Genomic DNA, 25,508 nt, shown 5'->3' on the forward strand with positions numbered 1-25,508 from the left:
AGGAGATGCGGGCTTTTTCTTGGATAGTGACATGGGGCTGGACGAAAAGCACCAAGGTTGGAGGACTTGAGGACAGTCATTTGCACATAAGCCACCCAGAGGCACGGGTGGGCAATCGCTGAGGTGGATGTGAGTACAGGAAATGACCAGGGCTCCCCAGAAGGGTAGGTGGCAAGCCTACAGAGTTAGGACCCTCCCTTTGCAGGGGTGGAACAGCTGCACTGTCAGTTCCCCTTAATTAAGCCACCAATGTGCCACGATCCAGTTTCGCTCATCAGCTGGGCCTTTGCTGAGACTGCAGACCTGGATGGAAGCGGGATCAGCAGGGAGGGACCCTGGGATTTAGCCAGGGAAGCTCATGTCACCCTGCACACGCACCCAGTCCCTTAGATGTGTGGTTAGCCTTGAGTGCGCGCATCCGCAAAATGAAGGAAGGATGGAAGGAAGGAAAAGGACAGAACACATCCTGCCCATAAAAAATATCAGTGATGCTAGACTAATAAAGATGTTTGTGGGGGTCTGACGGATGGGTCCCAGAGGTGTCCACCCTCAAATCCCCAGAACTTGTATGTTACCTTACATGACAAAAAGGTTGCTAATAAGCTGACCTTATAAAAAGTAGATTCTCTTGGATCATCTATGTGGGCCCCATGTCATCACAAGGGTCCTTCAAAGTGAAAAAAAGGAAGAAGGGGAGGGAGGGAGAGGGAGACAGAGAGAGAGAAATGTTGTTGGCTTGGAGGATGGAAGGGGGAGGGCACAAACCAAACAACACAGGTGCCCTCTAGAAGTTGGAAAAGACAAGGAAATGGATCCCCAAACCCCAGTGCCTCCAGAGAGAAACCAAGCCCTGCCCACACCTGGATTTCGGTCCAGTGAGGTTGGCACCAGATTTTTTTTAATGTTTATTTATTTTTGAGAGAGACAGAGCATGGGCAAGGTGGGGTGGGGGCAGAGAGAGAGGGAGACATAGAATCCGAACCAGGCTCCAGGCTCTGAGCTGTCAGCACAGAGCCCAACACGGGACTCAAACTCACAGACCACAAGATCATGACCTGAGCCAAAGTCGGACGCTTAACTGACTGAGCCTGGGGTACCTGAGTATCCCAAGCACCAGATTTATGACCTCCAGAGCTGTAAGAGAATACATTTGTGTTGTCTGAAGTCACTAAGCTTGTGGTCATTTGCCATGGCAGCAATAGGAAATGAATGCAATCTTGGCCCCAGTCTGTACCCTGGATGCCTCCCAGGAGTGGGAGGGCTGCTGAAGTGCTTACGGGCAGTCACAAAAGTCATAGAGAAAAACCAGAATGGAGAGTGCTCTTCCAGACACACTGTGGAGAGCTTCATATGTCCAGGGTCTTGGACAAAAGACCTGACAGTTTGTTCTGTGCTGTCAGGCTGTCAATGAATAGACTCGGTTAACAAGTGAATTGCAGAAAACAGTTTATTTATTTTTCTAATCTTATGAACAGCTACACTGGCTTACATGGCTTTATTCAACATCAAGAACAACTCAATTCATGAGACATGTTTGTCTCTTATTTCTAAGTAGGTATAACAGGTTCCACCTGCCAGCAGCCCGGGTTTTGGAGGGCCACCTTTGAATCTGGTTCACTTCCCAGCGCCATTCTCCTTTTCTCAACCTGCCACTCTTGAACAAGCATTTCTCTTATTGCATTTTGTTCTACATCTTAAAACTATGTTTCTCTTACTGTATGTGTTCTACATCTTAATCTTAAAACTATGGTCTTAACACTATGGGTTTCTCTTAGTGTATCTTATTCTACATCTCAATCTTTTTTTAAATATTTTTTAATGTATTTATTTTTGAGAAAGAGACAGAGCATGCAAGCAGGTGAGGGATAAAGAGAGAGGGAGACACAGAATCCGAAGCAGGCTCCAGGCTTTGAGTTGTCAGCACAGAGCCTGACACAGGCCTCAAACTCACAAACCGTGAGATCATGACCTGAGCCGAAGTCGGATGCTCAACCGACTGAGTCACCCAGGCGCCCCTCTACATCTTAATCTTAAAACTATGGTCTTAACACTATGGGTTTTTCTTACTATATCTTATTCTACGTCTTAACACTATGGGTTTCTCTTATTATATCTTGTTCTATGTCTTAATCTTAAAACTCTGTGCATCTCTTACTGTATTTTGAACTATGGAGTCTAAGTAACACCCAAGGTGGACCCAAAGGGCTTCTGAGTACTGTCAAAGGCACAGAATGGTTACCAACAGAATCCTTAGTTAAGAACAATCATCACTACAGTATGAAGCTATAAAAACGCACTTAAATCCTAGTATTCATTGCAGAAACAAATGTTTTCTAAAACTTCTTAGCAGTGGAGGACTCAGCTCGCACAAGTATACTCTCAGATAACCTTAAGGATTTCGCTTGTGCTTAAGGGCATAATCCTTGCTGAGCTGTCTCATCACATCGCCATGGCTTAGTCCTTCTGCTGACTGCTTAACCAATCTATAATTCTCCTGCACATACTTGGCAAATGGTCTCACATGGGGCGCAATGGGGGTCCCATCCTTACGAGTTAGCGGCAGCATGACCAGAGTCCCCTTGCACTTGGCACAGATAAAGCGGTCGGTGTTCAATGATTTGGTGTAGCGGCCGACTCTAAGGAGGAAAAGAGACATCATGCAGTAAGGGAATCAGTCACTGTACCTCAGCATGTTCTCCGAGCTGCTGGCACTGGCCCAAAGCAAGACTTTTTGCCTGGCTTCTCAGAGAGTGGGGTACCAAGCAGCAGCAGCAGCCAGAGGTCAGCTCAAAGTAGAAGAGAATGGAGGAGGAAGACACGGAAAGGAGTAGAGATGTTTCACTCGTCCAGCCGGCTGGCCACATACTTACCAACAAAATCACAGAGAGCCAGCTGGAAGTCATAGCAGAAACAGAACAGAGGAAAGTCTGAGAGGCAAAGGGTCTCACCTGGCTTTGCACTGAGTGCATTCATAATGAATCTTGTAGTTAATCTTGTAGTTATGGCAACGGGTGACCAGGGGCAGCTCTGGGTGCACCAGGTTCGATTTTTTGGCATAAAACTTCCATGAGTCGCCATGAGAATCACGAACACCATCAATCAGCCAGGAGGCCGCGTGGCAGATTTCATGGATCAAAGTATCCCGAAGGCGGTCTTGGAAGAGAGGGAGGCAAAGGAAACATGAGCACTTAAACCCACTCCCTCTGGCCTGCTACCCACTAGACTCTCAACCCCACCACATACAAAGCCATGTGCTACAAGTCTACATGGGCAGTCATGAGTGTTAGCTTCCCGGGATTCTGAAAGGGACATCTGTCCCCTACGTAACCGATTTTGTTGATGTCAGAGACAACAATCCTTTCAGGACAGCTCCAGCATGCTCTTCTTTTTGGGGGATGCTGCTGCTACAAATACACCCAGTCAAGGCCTGGGTTACGTTAAGTGGACGGGGTGGGGAGCAGTGGCTATGGCCTTGGGATTTGGTCAGGAGAAGCTCCACGGAAAAAGGGGGATTCTGAGCTGGGCCCCTAACAACTGACTGGCTTTGCAAATTTGAAAGGCCATTCTAGGTGCGGTGAGAAATGCAAACAAAGGACAAGGCCAGGAAGGTGTGTGGTGCATTCTGAGAGGCAGTGTGAAGAAAGTTTCGCTGAAGCACAGGACACGCTAGAGGCGGCATGCTTAGAGATAAGCCTGGCTGAGCAGAGTGGGGGGCAGGCTGCGACAGCCTGGAAAGCTAGGTGTTTTATGGAAAAGCGACACAGTGGTATGTAGGAGACTGAGTGGAGCAGGGAGAAGGGTGAGGTGACAAGGCCTTACACCTGGGTGGGGGCAAAGGAATGATGACAGGAGAGTCATTATGAAAATCTGGTTGATTGGTTAGCTACGGGGGACCCTGAACCTCAGTTAGCAGGGAGCTAGCTGCAGTGAGAAAGTTACCCTAATGGAAAGATGGCCAAGTTGGATTCTCAGGAATGAGGAGACATCCGTTAAGAATGTCTTCTGAGCAAGACATTCGTAGTAGGCCTATCTACCCAGGAATGGCAGGAGAAGCTGTGACACAGGCTGCCAGAAAACACCAGGACTTAAGAGTAACTTCATGGGCCTGTGTCAGAAGGCTGCCATCACCTGCGGAGTCGCAGACTTTCAGAGAAATCTGGATCTTCGCGTAACGCTCCTTCTTCGGGTACTGTGTCTCGCCAGTGGTGCACAAGCCAGCAGTTCTCAGCATCTTCTTATTCCAGCCGATATCGATTTTCTCTGGCAGCTGAGAACAAAAAGCAAAGCAGGCAAGTCAGAGAGCAGCTTCGAGCAGACCAAAGGATCTTGGCTCAGGAGTTTTGCAAGCCTAAACGTTCTGGGGAGAATCAAAGCCAGGCTGAAGCCCAGGTGAGAACAACTGACGGGCAATCAGGACCTGAGGGAGGCTGCTGAGTGTGCGCAAAAGCAAGATATGCGCTGCCCGGCACGGGGACAAGCGTCAGGGAGAGAAGTGCAAACCCGCCGAGGTAGGAATGGAACCCTGTGGGTACTAAAAGTGGTGAGGTGAGATTGTACATGCACCTTGGTCTACTCCTTGGTCCCGTGAGGTAACACCCCAGTCATCAGGAGTGATCTACCCAAAGGCTGGGGAGCCTTAGAAAGATCTGAAAACTATACCGGCAGGAAATTTCATCAGCAGCAATAATAAGAGTCTGAAAAATCTAATGACCACTGAGTCTCTCTGCCTCCAGGTTCTCTCCAATCCAGTACAGGCCCCACACTACAGACAGGTTAGTTTCCCTCAGTAGATGCTTTGTGTCCTATCCTGTCCCTGTGAGGTGGTGCCTGCTGATTTCAATTTCAGCGCCCCCCTCCAATCTGATTCCAAAGGCCCTCCGTTATGTAGTGCTACGCTACCAAAAACAAGTGATGGCCGACGTGTATCACTTACTAGGTCATAGGCCCTGTTCTAGGTACTCCAGGTGTATTACCTTCCCTAGGCCCAACCATAATTCTATGAAGTAGCAGGTGCTATTATCGCTCCCATTTTGCAGATGAGAAAACCAAGAAAACCGAGGCAAGGGAGGGGGGAGGTAACTTGCCCAAGGTCACACAGCTCTTCCCCATTTTTCCTCAGCATAAACCCTCTCTTCCAGATAGTCAAGCCTCAACACATGCCTCACACACGCCCTCTTCCCCCATCACTGCCACTCTCTCCACATCCTTCAGTCTCCCCCCACTCCACAGCCAATCTTATTTCCTCACCACTGAGGCGCTCAGTGATTTTTCTGCCTCTGCTGATGTCCTGTGCTGGTAACAAGTCTGTACCATATAGTTTTACCCACAAACATTGTCTGTTTCTTTCACGTGTGCATGTATCATCTCCCCATCTAAACTGACACCTCTCAAGGGCAGGAAATATACAGCTAGCACATCTGCACACCTCACAGCACCCAAGAGCACTGCGCATATGACAGGTGCTCATTAAGTGTCTATTCACCGACTGTACCTTTTTGTCAAAGACAGATCTGTTAAACAGACTGTACATTTCCTGAACCAGGCTGTCCTTATTTTTCTTGAACTTCCTTCCAGAATACTGCTTTGCCTTTTCCACGTCATGCAAGAAACATCCAGGTATTTCGCACACGGAATGCCTGCAAAGGTAAATTCAACTGAGTTTTGTATAGCTAAAGAAGTAAACAGCAGAAATGCATACGTACAGGTCATATCCGGAGAGACTCAGAAAACCTGCCGGTCCCTCTTACTTCTAACTACCTTATAGGAGAGCATTTCCCAAAGTTCCATTTGTAGACTTTTCCTACTCACTACTTGCATCCTCAGAGATGTGAAGTCTGTGGTTACAACCTCCACTGGAGTGATCTCACACCTGTATCTGCAGTCTTGATCTCTCTCCTGGGATCCAGTTCCGAATTTACCATCGCCTGACGCAAATTTCCACCTGATTAACGGGAGTATGCCCCCCCCCCCCCCGCCGATGTGTTTAACTACCTGACTTCTGTTATAGCAGGCTGAAGACCTCAGAGACATTTTAAAATTCATTTCCTCCCCTGCCCCATATATTCAACAGGCACAAAGACCGCTATCTCCTTCACATCATCTCTTCTATCCAGCCTTTCTTTCCACCCCACGGTCACGAGCCTAGTTCAAGTTCCCCTCTTCCCCTCGATGCCTTGCCACTACAGCATTCCTCTGTGCTCCTAACCTCCAGGCTCTTTTCCTTCTAGTGGAACCACACACACACACTTCAGGTTCATTTTTTTCTAGGCCATGTTCCAATTATGTCCCTCCCTGGCTTTTCACTGACTGTTGGGCCTAGCATTCAAGGCCCAGGTCAATCTGGTCCCAACATCTGTGTTCCAGCTACCATTTCTACTCTGGTCAAAGTGGGCAAAGTTAAACATTCTCTGCACAGGAACGGTGATTTCCCACAGTTCGTTCATGCCTTGGCACAGCGTAGGTGCCCATGACTGCTAGAACGAGCACATCTCTACCTCTCCTGAGAACAACCATGTGTGTAGTGCTTTACCATTTGTGGAGACCTTCTTTTTTGCATGACCTTATTTGATCCTCGCCACCACTCCCCAAAGAAGCTATTGCTCTTCTTCCTATCTCCACTTGACGGATGAGGAAACTGAAGGTCAGAGGTTAGGTGACCTGCCCAAAGTTCCCAGACGCTGAATCTTCTGGCCCAAATCTCATGGTTTTCCCATTAGACCACTATTGCTGCCCCATCTTTCGAGGCCTAATTCAAATGCACAAAGAATAGTGCTAGTCACATAAAGGACTCACACTTGTAACAGCTATTTAAACTAAAGTGTTTTTCTCTTGGCCAACAATAATCCACAAGACCAAAGAGATGAGCCCACAGAGCTGGACACATAAAACCAGAGCAGACACAGGTTAAGTGAGCTTCTAACTCAACAGAACTCCTGAGACTGAGATTTTGTAGCACACTCATTAACCCCTTATGTCACAGTGGGGTGGCTGGGGCACGGAGAGGAAAGAAATACCAAATGAGGCAAAGACAGCTAAAAGTAAGCATCCTCACCCCAAAGCCTGCCCCTGGTGACTAACACTTCTGCCTCCAATGACAGCTCTGAAAGCAAATCTGCACCCGGAAAGGTAGCAGATGAAAACCTAAACCACCTGCAGGCCTCGGTAGAGAACGTGACCCCCATGTGCATCAGCGCTCACATCAAGCAGGCCCTGTGGCTTAGCATACCTTTCCCCACAACGCCTGTGCCACTTTGCTGCAGATGGAACAATCTCCACATCAGAGCAACCAACGAGACCCCAAATGGGTACATCAGACACCATGACCAGCTACACAGGAACAAACGTTAAGCACAACAGGAAGCCTCCTGACTGAAACAGGAAGCACCGAGGCAACAGTGAGGAGTCCAAACAGACTGGCCTCCTTTGGATGATGCAGAGGACAGTGACACAAAGGGACAGCTTACATGCCTTCTTCTGTTACGTCACACCACAGCAAAGCAACCTGGGAGCCACCCAACACACGTGGCCCTACAGGCAAAGCAGCTGAAATATATATCAAAAGAAACTCTGCTGAAAGGGGATCCACCTAAGAGAGAACACGCCAAACTCCAATAGCTACCTCACCGGGCAGGAAGTGCAGAAACAAGGAGAGCCTCTGTTCAGGGCCAAGGTGCTCTGTTGCCCCAGTGCCCAAAACACCGTTCCTCTTCCCATAAGATGCATTTATTGGCAGGGTGCCTGGGTGGCTCAGTCGGGTAAGCGTCCAACTTCAGCTCAGGTCATGATCTCACGGTTCGTGAGTTCGAGCCCTGCATCGTGCTCTGTGCTGACAGCTCAGAGCCTGGAGCCTGATTCAGATTCTGTGTCTCCCTCTCTCTCTACCCCTCCCCTACTTGTTCTTGCTCTCTTGAGATAAATAAGTAAATTTTAGAAAAAAAAATTTTTTAAAGATGCATTTATTGGCCCAAAATACAGTTAAAACAAAATAAACACACAGGCTTCAGACATATCCTTGGTCTTGTTAAGAGAAGTCAGATATAAGTATATATTACTCCTGAATGCAAGTAAGAATGAAGAAAATTAGGCTTACAACATACTATTTTTAAGGGAAAAGGTAAGAAGTTGGGGGAATCTGAATGAAAAAAACCTGTTAGCTTTTTGCTTCAAGTATTAATATGTTCTTGGTCCAAATGACCTGTTGTTTTCAGGCTCAATTACCTATAACTTCATAAAAAGAAAGGAACTACAAGCAGTTTCAACCTAATGTTGACACCTTCAAAATGTGCAAGAATAAAAACAGTAGTGGGAGCAACTGGGCACATCCCAAGCCCTAGAAAAACCTGGAAGACAACTGCCCTCCAACATCAATGGATTAGAACATGTCAGTTCTGCCTTCTCACCATCTCCACTGTGTTTGCTTTGGTTTAGCGTAAACTGGTGGCCACGAAGCAGTATTTAGCCTGAAAAAAAGATTCTGGTTTGGCCACACATCATTTTTTGATCGGAGTTTAAGGACCAAGGAAACCTCAAGAGGCCAGAGGTGATGTGGGGGCAAAGGGAGGTGTGGAGCAGTGGGCTGCTCCTCCCTTTCCTCCTCCCCCCTCTTATGCTCTTCCAATTCAGGGATGGACACACTGTCCCCCCCACCACCAGACTCTTTCATCCCCTTGAAGACCCTCTCTCATGCCCAGTGGACTGCTTAACACGTGACAATTATCCAATCAATTCCCGTTCAGTCCGATACGGACAGTACGTACCCAGTGTGGCTTTTGTCACATTTTGCCGCATGGGGCTTCCTCTTAGAAGCAAACCTCTTTGAAGGCCCACGTGTTTTTGGTGCTGTAACAGCTGAAAAGAGAATAGCTCGTTTGCGCCCTGAAAATTGATCCCAGCAAGCAGCTGGCAGAAAGGTAAACCCAGGAGGAGGCCCCACAGCCACACCCAGAGCACCATCTAGAAACGAAAACGGTCTAAAGCCTGTATACTGTCCATTGGCCAGCGTGACAGATTTTTATCTATGGGAATCACAGAGCTGCCAGCAGAGTGTACGCTGGGTAGGGTTCTGTCATAGGTACCAGGGACTATAATGGGACCACAGGAGCACGCCGCTATAGGTCAGATTGTGTGGGCACCTGAGGCACACGCAGTGTAAGGAATGCTGTCCACACTTGTTCCAAGGGCAAGACTGGATCCTAGGCAGCGCCAACACTCAATACGCAAGCCAGATGGAAAGATTTCTAGCACCCATATACTGCTAACTGCTCTAGCCAGAGACTTCCCCATCACGAGTATCATTTATTTGGTTATTAAAAAAAAAAAAAGTATTAAACATCTATTATGTGCCAAATACCAGGCTAGACCCTGGGAGAGACTTCAAAATGAGTTAGGGTCTTTCCTAGAGGTCTTCACAAGAGGCTCACCATCTACTGGGGGAACAGTTTCAGAAACATATTATAAGACAGCTGGAGGCGGTGGGGCGCCTGGGTGGCTCAGGTCATGATCTCACAATTCGTGAGTTCAAGCCCTGTATCGGGTGAACTCATGCTCCATTTCTGGTGAGCCTTGCTTCTCTCTCTGTCCCCCCATAGCTCACCTGCACCCACCTTTCTCAAAAACACAACAAAAGACAGCCAGGTAAGTGCTCTAGTAGAGACAGGGGTCTGAGAACTTTGGGAATCCAGGAGGGTGGAACATCTCCAACCTACAGTTCCCTACAGGAACTGAACACTGGGCTGGGTCCCAAGAAAAAAGGGATTATATCCTCAGGCCAGAAAGCACAAAGAGAAAGCATGCCAGTTGGAGGGAATGGTAAAATACTAAGACGTGGGCCTTTCTCCCCCATTTCCAGAAAGATCCTTTTCACCGGGATGGCTGTCTCCCCTGGCTGCTAGGGACCTGCTGAGATGGCTTAAGGTCGGCGATCAGGACAGGCAGACCTCACAAGACAGACATATCCAGGGGAAAGGGCATGGCAGGCATGGCTGGCACACTGCAGGCAGGTGATGGGGGGGCGGTGCTGGGCTTGTTCAGTGGGACAGGCCTACTTGATTCAACTGGCTTACCGGGCACCACACATATATTTTTGGTTTTGCTCTTCCTTTTCCTTGGTTGCTCCACCACAGGTGCCGGCTCTTCATTTGGAATCTCCACCTCAGTCTCAGCAACACCTGGCGGTGGGCAGAGATTTTCACCACTGCCCAGCTCAGCAACACCAGCAGATGAATTGTGCTGGCAGACATCAAAGGCCTCCATCTCTTTTTCATTTGAGGAGCTTTGGCCCTGACCACACAAATCGTCATCTATGATCATCACGGGGCCCTCAAAATCACTATCATCATCAGAAATAACTATTGGAGGCTCATCGATGGCAGGCTTCCCAATGTTAGAAGACACATATAGAACCTCATCTGAAATTCAAAAGACACAATCATGTAGAAATATACTCCCTCTGTCCCCCTTTCACACTCCACTTTAGATTATTGAGCACAAATTTAACAAACTGGAAGCTGTGACATTATGACTCACAGTTAAGCATGGATTATTTTAGAGGCACCTGGGTGGCTCAGTCGGATAAGGATCTGACTCTTCATTTCGGCTCAGGTCCTGATCTCAGGGTTCATGGATTCAAGTCCCATGTTGGGCTCTGCGCTTGAGGGCCTGCTTGGGACTCCCTCTCCTTCTCTCTACCTCTCCCTGGTTCTCTCTCTCCCCCCAAAATAAATAAACTTAAAGTAAAAAAAAAAAATAAAGAATCCATTATTTTAGATTGTTTTCCCTCTATCCCTTCTTTACTTGACTGAGAGCAGAGACAGATAAAATAGCAACCCAAGTCTAGTGGCAATTTTCCAAATCACACTATGTAGCACATTGCAGGTGCTCGGTGGTTCCCAAACACAGCTCTGCAGACTTGTGTGCTGTCACTGCTCTACAGAAAAACAAGAGAAATCAGAATAAAGTGGGCTTTTTCCCTACCAAGTTCGAGCTCTATAATTTAAGGGATTGTCCTTGAGATTACATCCTCCCTGAACTTTTGCTTTCTATACTTTATGCAATTACACTGATAGTAGATGGTACTGGAATTTGCTCCCATTGTTAGACAAAATTTAATGCTCTAACTAGTGCATAAATGCAAAGCTCTCAGAGCGACTGATGTAAGTGTGAAGGGTTCAGTCCTAACGCCAGCACTGAGAGACCTTGGGAACATTTGGAATGTCCCCCCCCTCCCCGAGCGTCCCTTCATCTGGAAATGAGGCATGGCATGTCTAATACCACATGCTCTCTGGAGTCTGTTCAGAGCCCAACTTCCAGGTTTCTAGGATTCCAGATGTTATACACACACACACACACACACACACACACACACACACACACACACACTACAGCATAGACAAGATGCAAAAATATATTTGTGGTGCAAAAGCTCTTTATCCTACAATTGCAGATTTGGGATCATGTAATTTGAGAGTCTCCTCTATCATTTAATTACCAAAGAATTTCAGATATGCAATAAAGAGGAAGGAGTGGGTGTTGCTATGGTAAACAGTCATCCTTCTTAGAAATTTTAAAGAATTCCCAATTGCACTTGAAAGTAAAAAACAAAGCAACAACAATAGCAACAACAAAAAAGAGAGTAGGGACACACTGCTGACAATCTACGAAAAAAATGACTGTACATTGACAAAGGTTAGAAGTGATCTTAGAAATATGTGGTCAAGCTCCTTTTTCTGTAAAAGTACCTAAATTCATTACAGTAACGGAAGAAAGGGCACGTGAAGAACAGTAAAGAGACACACAAAGACAGTCCTATCGGGGCCCTCCTCATCTCTCCATTACTGGGATGAATGCCCACAGTGAAGGGTCCACCCAACAGAAAGGTCAGAAAAACCTTACTTCAAAGGTTATCCTCAAAAACATAGGGATCTTCTGACTAAATGAGTCAGCAAGTGGCGGCCTGTGGTGACGAATTGGTTTCTGGCTCTGTCACTCATGCCCTACCTCTAAAGCTACTTCCCCTGGGGCTCCCCCTGGCCCTTGATAGCGGCTTGTCATGTCACAGCCCCTACTCTGCTGCACCTGGACCCCCATCTCACTCAGGCACATCCAGAGCTGGAGAGGAAGGGGAAAAATAAATCAGAAGGGACAGGTAGTAAAATAGGAGTGTAGAGTTCCAAGCCCCCTCTCGTCTCCCTGCTCTGACATCCCAGGTTAGCCAGGGAACTTTGGCCAATGGTAGCTCTTGGGTGGTTACCAAAGAAATAGCCAGTAACTTAAGGAGAGGCCTATGTATCATGCCCTATACCTCGAAGTAAGCAAAGACGGATCAAGTACCATACCGTTCCTGATGCTTAAGAAGCTCCTGGCCTTCCTACATTTCACACCCACTGAACAGGTTCTGAACTGTGAGTGTAGCCCCATGCCTCCCGCAAGGTTAAAAGGGCCTCTGGGGGTGCCTGGGTGGCTCAGTCAGTTAAGTTTCTGACTCTTGGTTTTGGCTCAGGGCATGATCTCACGGTTCATGAGTTCAAGCCCCGCATCAGGTGCTGCGCTGGCAGCACGAAGCCTGCTTGCGATTCTCTCTCTCTGTCCCTCCCCTGCTCGCAGTCTCTCTCAAAAATAAATAAACACACATTTAAACAATAGTAAATAAATACATAAATAAATAGGCCTCTGAATCCAAAGGGGCAAAGATCTGCTGTGGGAAACAGGCTCCGAGAAAAACAGAAATCTCTAGAAAACAAAGAGAACAGTGAAAGGCAAAGATGAACAGCTAGCTGGAGAAAGCAAAGGTTCTTCCCTGAGAAGTCCCTGTAGGCGGACTCAGAACCATCACCCACCTAGTCTCCATCAGGCCAGAAAGAATGAGCCCACGCCCCTCACTCATCGCTTGCCCTCTCTGCCATTCTCACACACGGAAGAGTTCAGAAAAGAGCAGAAGGTGGAGGAGCGGAGCGGCCTTCACACCTCCCTAGTGTCAGTTCCTGACTTCCTGGCCCCTGATTCCCTGATGCTTGGCAGGCCAAGAACTCTACGGAGGAGGGTGCCCAAGGTCTGAAGCAGAGAGAACAGTTGCTGCTGTGTTTGGAAATCCACCAGGGCGGGGAGCGAGGGGAATTCTGGCCATGGCCACATCTAGCACACACAGGGAAGAAATGGAGGCACTCGCTACTAAGTGATTCAGAATAGAACGGCTGCTGACACGCATCCTGAAATCACTACACCGTGAGGGCTGCGGAGCTCAGCTCCTTCTCAGTTACTAGTACACTTGCCTTCACTGCTTATTTCATATGCCTGAGCTCTGACGTTCTCACGGAAGTACTCATCCTCAGAGTCTGAGTCAATCACCACACAGCTGAGTGAGGAGACAGGGAAACACAAAAGAGAAACGTTAAGTGCCCCGGTCTTCTTCCCATGGCCTCTTCCAACTCCTCTATGATGCACAGGAGCACTTGGAAACATTTTCTTGCTTTGGTCCCTGTAGTAACTCGGTTGTTCCCCTTCTTTGGAACCTCTTTTCAAAAGGAGGCATCTGTCAAATACTGAGTGAAATGGGCTGGCGGGAGTCAAACATGGCAGAACCCCTGTGCTACCCAGGGTGTGGGTGGTGAGCACCCCTGTGGGGCCCTCGTTCTCGGCTGCCTTTGGTGTTTCAGTCAGAGTTCCCAAAAGGTTGAAATTCACCATCTTTCTGTACTTTCCAAACAGTGTACGAGAAGTCTTAACACACCTTTAGGGTAAGAAAATTACTCAAAACACCTGTCAGAGGATTTGCCTGCACGTGTCGCAGACATAAATCCGCTAATCCACTTTCACCATGGTCACCGATTTTAAGCTGCCAGGTTGATGGGCCATTGCCATCTCGTTTATTCCCTCCTTGAAAGTCTTTTCTGGATTTCTTAGGGCACCTGGGTGGCTCAGTCAGTTAAGCATCCGACTCCTGATTTCAGCTCAGGTCATGATCCCAGGGTCGTGAGATCAAGCCCTGCGTGGGGCTCCACTCTGCGTGTGGAGCCTGCTTAAGATTCTCTCTCTCCCTCTGAGCCTCTCCCCCACTCGAGCTCCCTCACTGTCAAGAAAATAAATAAAAATATTGGAAAATTATGAAAATTTACAAATTAAAGAATAAAAATTTAAAAATGTAAATAACAGTGACAAAAATATCCTGAACCTCTGATAGTGGTAATGTTTACACTACCATACACGTTATCAAATTTCATCACACTATACACCTAAACGTGTGATTTTTGCTGTATGAAAATCATACTTCAGTAAATCCACTACAGTTCATTCAAGTGGTCAATGTGGAAACCTCTGTTATCTAAGCATCCTATTTTGGATTTATTCCAGTAATATTCTTCTATCACCTCCTATAGTCTGGCACCTGGGCAACACCCCTTCACCGGGTAAGGGCCTGTGTAGTGGCAACTGAAAGTGAGGGGGCAGATCACATAGACATGCTGAGGGAGAAACTAACCAATTAGATAATGGGCCTGGCATAAAGAATCTAAGATTCAACCGGGTGGTGAGATCAAAGACGCACTGTGACCCTGAACACAGTATTGAGAGGACATGTGAAGTTTATTCTTAAATCTTCTTACCCACAGCATCATTCCTCAAAAAATTGTTAAATTTCACTCCTTTTCCTACTCACCTAATGTTCTGTTTCTGCTGCTTCTTTTTGGTCACAACTAAATCAGAGAAAGAAAGAGGGTGTCAGGAAGCATCTGAAGCATGATAAAAATTTGGTTACCCCATATCTTTAACTCCCTAAAACCAAAGTCCAGGAGTTAGGGCTGGTTAAAATGGATGGGAGACTCATATCCCCTCATGGGAGATAGAGAGGAAATAAAAGTAAGGACAACCTAAAGAAAAAAGGTCAAGGAAGCAAACTGGAAAAGCAGCACAGAGAACTGTCCCTGCTCCTAACAACAGGGAAATAATCTCCATTTGACCCATCTGGAGCGAGCCCTGGTGGGGACAAGTCCAGGACCAGCTCACCCCAAACGTCCCAAATCAGTTCAGTCATCTCCACAAAGGCGTGGCTAAGTTACACCTGGAAACAGAAATTACTGCTTCAAGTGGACTCTACTTACAGGGCTCCAATTCTTCTTCACTGTCTGAGTCCACAATAATGATGCAGCTGCAAAAAAGAAAATACACGTGGTTATAAAGGCAGGCTACTCCTCATCATACATAACCGCATGGCCAAAACCTCAAATGGAGAGAACCACAAATCAGAGCTTCTAGTTCCTGAGAGGCAAAAAGGTTGTAAGGGCTTATGAAATCAGGATCACAGCGGGGGGGGGGGGGGGTGAAGAAAAATGAGAAGCAACAGGCTGCTTAGCCTTTAACCGCAGAATCAAAGATAGGGGAAGAATGTTAGCTGAGCACCACTAGCTGCCTGCAAGAAGCCCATTTTCTGCCAAGTGATTTCTATTTAAAGATGTGAAAAAAATAAATAAATAAGGATACAAAAGTGAATTCTGAGAAAGGGGGCCACGGGTGAAAGGACTCAAGGATGAAGAGATTACAATTAAACATCAGAAGGAAAAAAGAGCAAGGAGGACATCTTTTGGGGCTTTAGTGCTTGAAGAGGGCCTACTTATTGGGATTGCTATCTAGGTAAGTGGACAAGGCTGATGGCCATCTTTTTTTTTTTTTTAATATATGAAACTTATTATCAAATTGGTTTCCATACAACACCCAGTGCTCAACCCAAAAGATGCCCTCTTCAATACCCATCAACCACCCACCCCTCCCTCGCACCCCCCATCAACCTCAGTTTGTTCTCAGTTTTTTAAGAGTCTCTTATGCTTTGGCTCTTGGGGAGCAAACAAAGGGTGATTTCAAGGCTGCAACTTCTCTCTGCAGGGAACCATGATGTTGGGGCCTGTCGCTTCTCTACCCCCCAATAATGTGCCAGAGGCCCCAATACTCATCCCACGTACCCACACCTCCCCTCTCACCCCTCCCGTGGCAGGCTGCCTGGCACATTACAGCTGCACAGTAATGCCTGAGTCGATGCCAAAGCATGTTCTGGCTTGAGATCCTTCAGTTCTCCAGACAGCAGCTGACCGGACATCCCTCCATGACATTCATCTGCAATCCACCTGCAATAAAACATCACTTTGGTGCTGGAGCCAGGCTACATTCTAGGACCTGATCACAGGTAATCTTATTAGTTGTTGTGACACAGAGAAAACCAAAAGGGCCATGATAGTTATAAGGTTTTCCACAGAGAAAGTTAAGCTTAACCACTTTTTTCTTTTAATTCTTTTAAATATAATTTATTGTCAAATTGGCTAACACACAGTATGTAATGTGTGCCCTTGGTTTGGGGGGTAGATTCCTGTGGTTCATCGCTTCCATACAACACCCAGTGCTCATCCCCACAAGTGCCTTCCTCAGTGCCCATCACCTGTTTTCCCTTCTCCCTCATCCCCCCATCAACCCTCAGTTTGTTCTTTGTATTTAAGAGTCTCTTATGGTCTGTCTCCCTCACTCTCTATAACTATTTTTTTTCCCAAGCTTAACCACCACTTCTTGAGGGCTTTTGTTTTAGCCTTGAGGTTGACTGTTGGGACTGATTACGTAAGTTTTTCAGTCTTCCAAGACACATGCTGGCTCAACATCCTTGGTTCAATTTCCTATTCATTTATCAATCACTGTACACTGGACTTCGTAGTAGGCCTCAAAAAAATTTTTTTATGTTAGTAAAGAAATCTCTTGTTGAGTAAAAGGTTTCTCAGGTATGGGCCAAAACGTGACCTTGTTTCTCTTGAAACCTATTATCGACAAACAGCACTCCATATAAACTCAAACGTGATTCGTGCTTCAACTCTGTTCTTACATACTTTTGTGTTACACACAACACACAATTAGGGGTCAGACAAAAGAAAGAAGGGATCGAAAACATGCCACAAGTTACATGACAGAGAACCCCACTCTAATCCCTGAAGACAAATCATCGAATTCCACGTGGGATGGTAACCGACAGGAAAAGCAGTCTGAAGAAAGTGCTAAGAAGAAAACAGGTGGTCAAAAAGGAGACAAATTTTGTTAGATACCTTTTCCAAGTATAGTCTGCCACCAGGAGTACAAGTTCCTAGACAGTGTTTCAAAGCAGAATAGATGCACCTTGGAAAAGCCAGTTGGCTTAACCAGAATCCTATCATGAAAGGGCTAAGAAATCACATTAGAAGCTTTGAAGATGCATTAAACAAAAACCTTCAAAAACTTCAAAGGATCCAGGGCACCTGGGTGGCTCAGTTGGTTAAGCATCTGACCTCAGCTCAGATCTCAGTTTGTGAGTTTGAGCACCACTTTGGGCTCCACACTGACAGTGCAGAGCCTGCTTAGGATTCTCTCTCTCTCTGCTCCTCTCTGCTCCCTCTCTCTCTCAAAATAAACTTCAAAAAAATTTTTTAATAAAATATGGTATTTCTCCCCATCTATCTTGTTGTAGTATTTAAAAAAAATTTTTTTTAATGTCTACTTATTTTTTTGAGAGAGAGACAGACAGACAGAATCCGAAGCAGACTCTAGCCTCTAAGTTGTCAGAGCCCAACGCGGGGCTTGAACTCATGAACTGTGAGATCGTGACCTGAGCCAAAGTCAGACGCATAACCAATGGAGCCACCAAGGCGCCCCTCTTGTTGTAGTATTAACAAAGAATCCTGCGCTAAAAAGCAACAGTCAGTGGCCATCAGAGATTACGAATTGGGCTCTGAGTGATCAATGAAAACCGGTCCCTCACCCCTTGCATTATGGATTTCTATAGCACTTCTGCCTTCAAACTGCCAGAACCTCCTCCACTGTATCAATTACCTTCTCTCATAAGTCACTGGGAAAATAGAAGCAATCAGATAGGAATTGCCTTGTCCTCCCACCAATGAGTCTATCGTCCTATCTGTAATTACACCCGATTCTCTATTGTTAACGATGAACTCAATGTTCCTACCACTATCACTATCTCTGGCCAAACCCTCCCTTGTACTTTGGATGCATCCCAATTTCAAAACTGTGGAAAAACCTCTCAGAATTGATAAACTACCACATACCCTATGTTCATTCCAATCTCTCCAGCTCTACTATTACCACCCCACTCTGAGCCACCATCACTTCTTACCCAGACTTCTGTAAATAAAGCTCTTGGGCCTCAGCTGTCAAAGAACCCCTTGCCTCATAGGGCTACTGCGAAAATTCAACAAGATAATGTCTGCCCTCCTGCAGGATCATGAACTTGTCCCCCATCACAGCATTTATCACGCTATATTGGAATTGCCTGTTTACATGTTTCTATCTCCCATTCCAGAGAGTAAACCATGCAAGGATTTGGACACATACCTGTTACACATTGTTCAGTATAGTCAGGACTCAACTATTTTGCTGAATAAAAGAATGAATGAATCTCAAAAAGTGGTTGCAAGGATCCCTTTCACTGTTGTACATCCCCCCACCCACACCCCTATGGAACCTTGTTTTTAAAAGACTTTGCCTAGGAGATCTCACGAAGGAATAATCTTCTCTATTTAAAAAACTATGTATACACACCCATTTACGTGAACCTTATGTTGAAGGTTACACAAGGTACAGAGCCAGCCCAAAGTAGGAGCAAACACACAAAAAACTAACAATGTTGTCTGCATTAAAGAAAATACAGTGCCCAGATAGTGAAATGTAATAGTCTCGACACACGGTGAGGGTGGGTAGAGAGACTGGTCAGTTATTGTCCAGCCTCAAAAGCAATCTCCAACCAGAAGTCCAGGATCCAGCCTTCACATCTGTAGGTTCAAGAACTCAGGTCTGTCAATTCTTCATCAAAAGCTAGAGCAATGACCCTGTTAACCGAATTTGCAAGGGGTTGACTAATAAACCAGACTGCCTCTTTACTTCGCAGGAGAACTAATGCCAACCATCTGCCCTTGTGCACTATTTGGGTCAAGTGACTGAGGGTCCTAGAAAGAGCTAGAATTTTACCTGGTGTATTCTTGGTAACACACATTTTTTCTTTAATTGAATGCTTCTACAAGGATCTTTGTGTATTTAATTCCTTTTATAAATTGGATCTTCCTAAAGTTGATTCCCCAAAGTCAAATTAATCAAAAGTACAACCAATTTTATAGTTTTATAATCCTTCCCAAAGGTTTAGATCAGCACATAGTTCAGCAACATTACAGTAACAGGATTAAATATTTCTCATTTGCTACTTAATAGGAAAATAACATTGAATTCAGTTCTTTTCATTACTTCTTAAGATGTGTATTTTCCAATGTGTATTTGCTGCATTGTTTTCTAATCCCCCCTTCCATTTTAATGACTATCACGTTATAATGCTTACCAGATACTTTTGTGAGTGATAACACTGAAACAGGAGTAAGGAAGAGGAACACTTTGTCCCTGATTCCTCCAAGAGTCCCACTCCCCAGGAATAAACAATGTGTCTTATTTATTCTTCTGGAAAGTTCTTAAACATAAACACATACCAGCACAAGGCAAGTGCACACATCTTTTAAAATAAATATTATGCTATATGGATTCTTCTATGGCTTACAGTGTTTCACATTATGTATCTTAGAAATCTCTCCATTAGGAGTACGTTCGGTTCTTTTGCACATTTTTTGGAGGAACCATAATTTATTCAACTACACCCTTAGGTCATTTAAACTCTTTCCAATTTGTGTTAATACAAACAGTGCTGCGATGAACATCCTTGTACTTCTCTGTATGCTAAGATTAAGTCATACATCCTTCTTCCACAGAACTCAACAAAGACCAAACCAGCCTGTGTATGTCTGTGTACAATTAAATAAACATGAGTTATAGGGAGAAGGGACATGGGAGAAGGGGAAAAGGAGTCAAGAAACAGTAAGAGTGAACTACACAAAAAGAATGTAGGATATAACCACGTTTATGCACTTAAGTATATGGGTGTGTGTATGCGTACAATTTTATTTAATATGTTAAATTAGTTAATATATAATTTAATATATTAAATAAGATAAAATTGTACTAACGTGGAAAGAAAATGTCCTAAGAGTGGAATTACTAGGTCAAAGAACATGGGCAGTTAAAAGTTGCACCAATTTATATTCTCACAATGGCTATATGAAATTGCCCGTTCACCGACAAATTTGCCAACTCCAGTTATTATCAATTTTTTTACATCTCTGCCAATCTGGTATATGAAAAATGGTATCTCATTAACATTTTCATTTCTTTAAATATAAGCAATATAATGAAAAGTGGAATAAATTTTAACATCTACGTTCAAATGTTTATTTGAAAATCATTAGAATGAAGAACTTTCTAGGAATTATGCATATTCAACAATGCACTGTGTTGCTTCATGGAGGAGTATGCTCCTAGCCACTAATAGAGGTGTTATATAGAGGATTCATACATCGAGTAAGAGGCTGGACTCATATGATTCTAAGGCCCCTTTTCACAATTCTCCTTTTATGACTAACCAAATTATACACCCTGCAGACTCTAAATGAAAGAAACATATACTTTTTGAGAAAATCATTTTGCCAACACAGCAGGACTAAAAAGAAAAGAGAATTTTTCCAGTCTCACCAATCATCTTCTTCAGTCTTAGATTGGCCAGGTACTTCTTCCGACATGTCCATGTCTACAGTCAAGACAAAAACATACTTTTTAAAGAAAACGAAAACCCAGAACAAACATTTCTACATTCTGCATTTATCTTCGAGCAGCTTATTCACCCTAATTTAAAGCTAAAACTTTGCTCTGTGAAATGAGATGTATTTAAATTTGTTGCAGACTTTTCCTGGATGGAGAAAACTAGAGACAAGGTATACCACCCCACCCCCCATCAGAGAAGAACCCTGTCCCACCAAGGTTCTTTTGCAGATCACTCAGAAAGCCCAAAGCACATGCCAAGCCTCTGATGTTAAGTTACCTCAACCCCCACATTTTCAAGGACAATCATTCATTCATTAGCCCCAGGATACATTTTCTCCCTCATGCACTAACTCCTATTCAGTCCCTGGCCCAGTGACATCTTCCCTCAAAGGGATTCCCACTCCCCACATCCCAACTGGCCGGCCACTCTCCCCATACTTGCACTCTCCCTACTCCTGCCTCATGCCCCAAGAAGAACCTATCAGGCTTCAACCCCTCCACCCTCTTCCATCCCTCCACCTCTCTACTCCTATTCCCAGCCAGTCTTACACAGACCAGGCCATCACACCCCACACAAACCTCTATCCAACCTCTACCCTCCCTACCCCCTTACTGTACCCCACCTTCCACTGGTCTTACACGGATCAGGTCACCCTCACCCTCAAATGCTCTACACCTTCTCCCAATGCCCTGATCCCCCTATTCTCACTTTCTGCCTCAGCCTGTCTTGTACCAATATGGCCCCCAAACCTCCCAAAGCCTCCACTCACCACTACCTCCACCTCCTACTCCCCGCTTCTCATCCCCAGGTGGTCTAGGCTCCTCCCCCCTCCCACCCCCAGCCAGCCTCACACCAATCAGAGTTCGGTATCTCCACTCCCATCTTCCATCCCCACTCCCCCTCTCAACCCCAAGAGGTCTTACACCAACAGGCCCAAACCCCTCCCGCAACACTTCCATCCCCCCCACCAGTCTTACACCAATCAGATCCGGACACCTCCACTAGCCCCCCACCCCGACATTCTGCCCAACCTCAAGTCTTAAACCAACAAGCCCAGACTCCTCCAACACTTCCACCTCCCCGCCAGTCTTATACCAATCAGATCAACATCTCCACCAGCCCCCCCACCTGCCTCCACCCCCCGCACCTGCCTCCACCCCCCCCCCACCCCCAGCTCTTACACCAAGCCCAGACCCCTCCCCCAACACTTCTGCACCCAGCCGGTCTTGCACCAATCAGACCTTGACACCTCCACTCGTTCCCCCCACCCCACCACGCCTTACCCACTCTCAATCCCAGGAGGTATTGCAGCATCAAGCCCATACCCCTCCCCCCTCCTCGCCAATCTTGCACCAATGAGGCATGGACGCCTCCACTCACCCGCCCAGCCCCCTCAACCCCAAGAGGTCTTGCAAACCGCCAAGACTCCTCCCCCCCTCCCGCCAATCTTGCACCAATCAGGCATCAAGGCCTCCACTCACCCCTCCCCCTCAATCCCAGGAGGTCTTGCAACAGGCCCAGACTCCTCCCCCCTCCCGCCAACTTGCACCAATCAGGCATCAAGGCCTCCACTCACCCACTCACCCCCCCAATCCAGGAGATCTTGCAGCATCAAGCCCATACCCCTCCCCACTCCTCCCCAATCTTGCACCAATGAGGCATGGACACCTCCACTCACCCGCCCAGCCCCCTCAACCCCAAGAGGTCTTGCAACCCGCCAAGACCCCTCCCCGCTCCCACCAATCTTGCACCAATCAGGCATCGAGGCCTCCACTCACCCACTCACCCCCCCCCCCCCAATCCCAGGAGGTCTTGCAACAGGCCCAGACTCCTCCCCACTCCCGCCAATCTTGCACCAAACAGGCATCAAGGCTTCCACTCACCCACTCACAACCCCCTCAATCCCAGGAGGTCTTGCAACAGGCCCAGACTCCTCCCCCCTCCCGCCAGTCTTGCAGCAATGAGGCATCAATGCCTCCACTCACCCGCCCAGCCTCCCCGCTCAGCCCCAGGAGGTCTTGCAGCAACAGGCCCAGACTCCTCCCCCCTCCCGCCAATCTTGCACCAATCAGGCATCAAGGCCTCCACTCACCCACTCACCCCCCCACTCAATCCCAGGAGGTCTTGCAACAGGCCCAGACTCCTCCCCCCTCCCGCCAATCTTGCAGCAATGAGGCATCAATGCCTCGACTCACCCACTCACCCACTCACTGCCCCTCAACCTCAAGAGGTCTTGGACCCGCCAAGACCTCTCCCTGCTCCCGCCAATCTTGCACCAATCGGGAATCAAGGCCTCCACTCACCCCCCCCCCCCCCAATCCCAGGAGGTCTTGCAGCATCAAGCCCATACCCCTCCCCCTCCTTGCCAATCTTGCACCAATGAGGCATGGACGTCTCCACTCACCCGCCCAGCCCCCTCGACCCCAAGAGGTCTTGCAACCCGCCAAGACCTCTCCCCGCTCCCGCCAATCTTGCACCAATCAGGCATCGAGGCCTCCACTCACCCACTCACCCCCCCCCATTCAATCCCAAGAGGTCTTGCAGCATCAAGCCCATACCCCTCCCCCTCCTCGCTAATCTTGCACCAATGAGGCATGGACGCCTCCACTCACCCGCCCAGCCCCCTCAACCCCAAGAGGTCTTGCAACCCGCCAAGACCTCTCCCCGCTCCCGCCAATCTTGCACCAATCAGGCATCAAGGCCTCCACTCACCCACTCACCCCCCCCACTCAATCCCAAGAGGTCTTGCAGCATCAAGCCCATACCCCTCCCCCTCCTCGCCAATCTTGCACCAATGAGGCATGGACGCCTCCACTCACCCGCCCAGCCCCCTCGACCCCAAGAGGTCTTGCAACCCGCCAAGACCTCTCCCCGCTCCCGCCAATCTTGCACCAATCAGGCATCAAGGCCTCCACTCACCCACTCACCCCCCCCCCCACTCAATCCCAGGAGGTCTTGCAGCATCAAGCCCATACCCCTCCCCCTCCTCGCCAATCTTGCACCAATGAGGCATGGACGCCTCCACTCACCCGCCCAGCCCCCTCGACCCCAAGAGGTCTTGCAACCCGCCAAGACCTCTCCCCGCTCCCGCCAATCTTGCACCAATCAGGCATCGAGGCCTCTACTCACCCACTCACCCCCCCCCCATTCAATCCCAGGAGGTCTTGCAGCATCAAGCCCATACCCCTCCCCCTGCTCGCTAATCTTGCACCAATGAGGCATGGACGCCTCCACTCACCCGCCCAGCCCCCTCGACCCCAAGAGGTCTTGCAACCCGCCAAGACCTCTCCCCACTCCCGCCAATCTTGCACCAATCAGGCATCGAGGCCTCTACTCACCCACTCACCCCCCCCCCCCCATTCAATCCCAGGAGGTCTTGCAGCATCAAGCCCATACCCCTCCCCCTGCTCGCTAATCTTGCACCAATGAGGCATGGACGCCTCCACTCACCCGCCCAGCCCCCTCAACCCCAAGGTCTTGCAGCAACCTGCCAAGACCCCTCCCCCCTCCCGCCAATCTTGCAGCAATGAGGCATCAATGCCTCCATTCACCTGCCCAGCCTCCCCCCTCAGCCCCAGGAGGTCTTGCAGCAACAGGCCCAGACTCTGCCACCCCCCCCCCCCCTGCCAATCTTGCACCAATTAGGCATCAAGGCCTCCACTCATCCGCCTTCCCTCCAGCCCCAGGTCTTGCAGCAAAAGGCCCGGACCCCTCCCCGCTGCTGCCAGTCTTGCACCAACCAGTCCTCAACACCTTACTCTCAGGTCTTACAGGCTCAGACCCCTTCCCCCTTCCACACCCTGCCAGGCTTGCACCATTCAAGCCTCAAAACCTCCACTCACCCGTGCCTCCAGCCCCTTCTATCCCCAGGGCTTACACCAACTGGGCCTCAAAATCTCCTACACCCCACTCGCCGCCGCTAGCAGATCAGGCATTGATCCTCCCCACACACACACTCCTACCCACCCTCCATTTGCCCCCATTTCTACCCCCTGCTCTGACCTCAGCCCGCCTTCCCTGATCAGGCATCGAATGCCCCGATGCCCTAGCCAGCACGCCACCTCCCCCACCCCCACACCTCCACACCCCAGTGTCACCCAGCCAACCATTCTCAGGCCTAGGCGCTCCTCCGCAACAATTGTTCCCCTGTACAATCGCAGGCCACCTCCCCCAGGCCACTTCTCCCTCGGGCCCCCGTTCCTCATCTTCACTTTAGCACAGTATAACAAGGCTTAAAATCGCTTCTTCCAAAAGCCTTTTTTAAAAGTGGAAACAGACAACATATTTTGCCGTAATCTCAGTCCCAAGGTTCATGGACAGTGTCCAGGGCATATGGCGGTCCTGGTTTTAATTAAGCTCTCCTCAGCTAGGATGAGCTTCAAGATCGTTCCCGCTTCAGTACCCACCTCAGCCCCACCAAGCCTGCTACAGCCGCCTCTGGTGAAGCTGACTGTTGCTCACCTCCAACTAGTAGTGGATGGCGTGGGAACTCCGGAGCAACTGAGAAGCCAGGCGCAAGACTTTTTATAGGCTCAGGCTCGCTCCGCGGGAAGTGGGAAACTGACGTGTTGAGCTCCTCCCTGTACCCACCTATCACAGTGCGGTCACGCGGCAAATTTGAACTTCGTGGCTATGAACTCAAATTTGGCGCCCAGAGGCAATGCTTCCGGAGTCAGGTCTATCACTTCTACGGGTGCCACTTGTTTTGTCGTGAAAGCGCCATTTCATGCAGAGTTCAGGTCCCGGAGCCCGTTTCTGTAGTTTGCCGATCCCTAAAATGAGCATTTTGGGTGACCCGGGAGAACTGGGCTGAATATTCCCACAGAAGTTTCATCTGTGAGAACTTGGATAAGCAAGCCCCAGC

The 25,508-nt window shown here is 47.9% G+C and overlaps 1 protein-coding gene across 1 annotated transcript; it reads right to left on the reverse strand.

Annotated features, from left to right (window-relative positions):
- Positions 1–1,429: 1,429 nt before the first annotated feature.
- Positions 1,430–25,227, reverse strand: GCNA (germ cell nuclear acidic peptidase). Its single transcript, XM_081792638.1, has 12 exons — positions 25,106–25,227; positions 20,575–20,629; positions 15,963–16,106; positions 15,090–15,136; positions 14,648–14,684; positions 13,266–13,348; positions 10,062–10,406; positions 8,757–8,847; positions 5,492–5,636; positions 4,129–4,267; positions 2,949–3,153; positions 1,430–2,636 (listed from the first exon to the last, which is right to left on the reverse strand). The coding sequence occupies exons 2-12, from the start codon at positions 20,625–20,627 to the stop codon at positions 2,390–2,392; spliced, it is 1,536 nt and encodes a 511-aa protein (XP_081648764.1). The 5' UTR covers positions 20,628–20,629; positions 25,106–25,227; the 3' UTR covers positions 1,430–2,389.
- Between the last annotated feature and the right edge of the window lie 281 nt (positions 25,228–25,508).

Source organism: Panthera onca, chromosome X, assembly GCF_046562875.1.
Source record: "Panthera onca isolate mPanOnc1 chromosome X, mPanOnc1 haplotype 2, whole genome shotgun sequence".
Classification (NCBI taxonomy): domain Eukaryota; kingdom Metazoa; phylum Chordata; class Mammalia; order Carnivora; family Felidae; genus Panthera; species Panthera onca.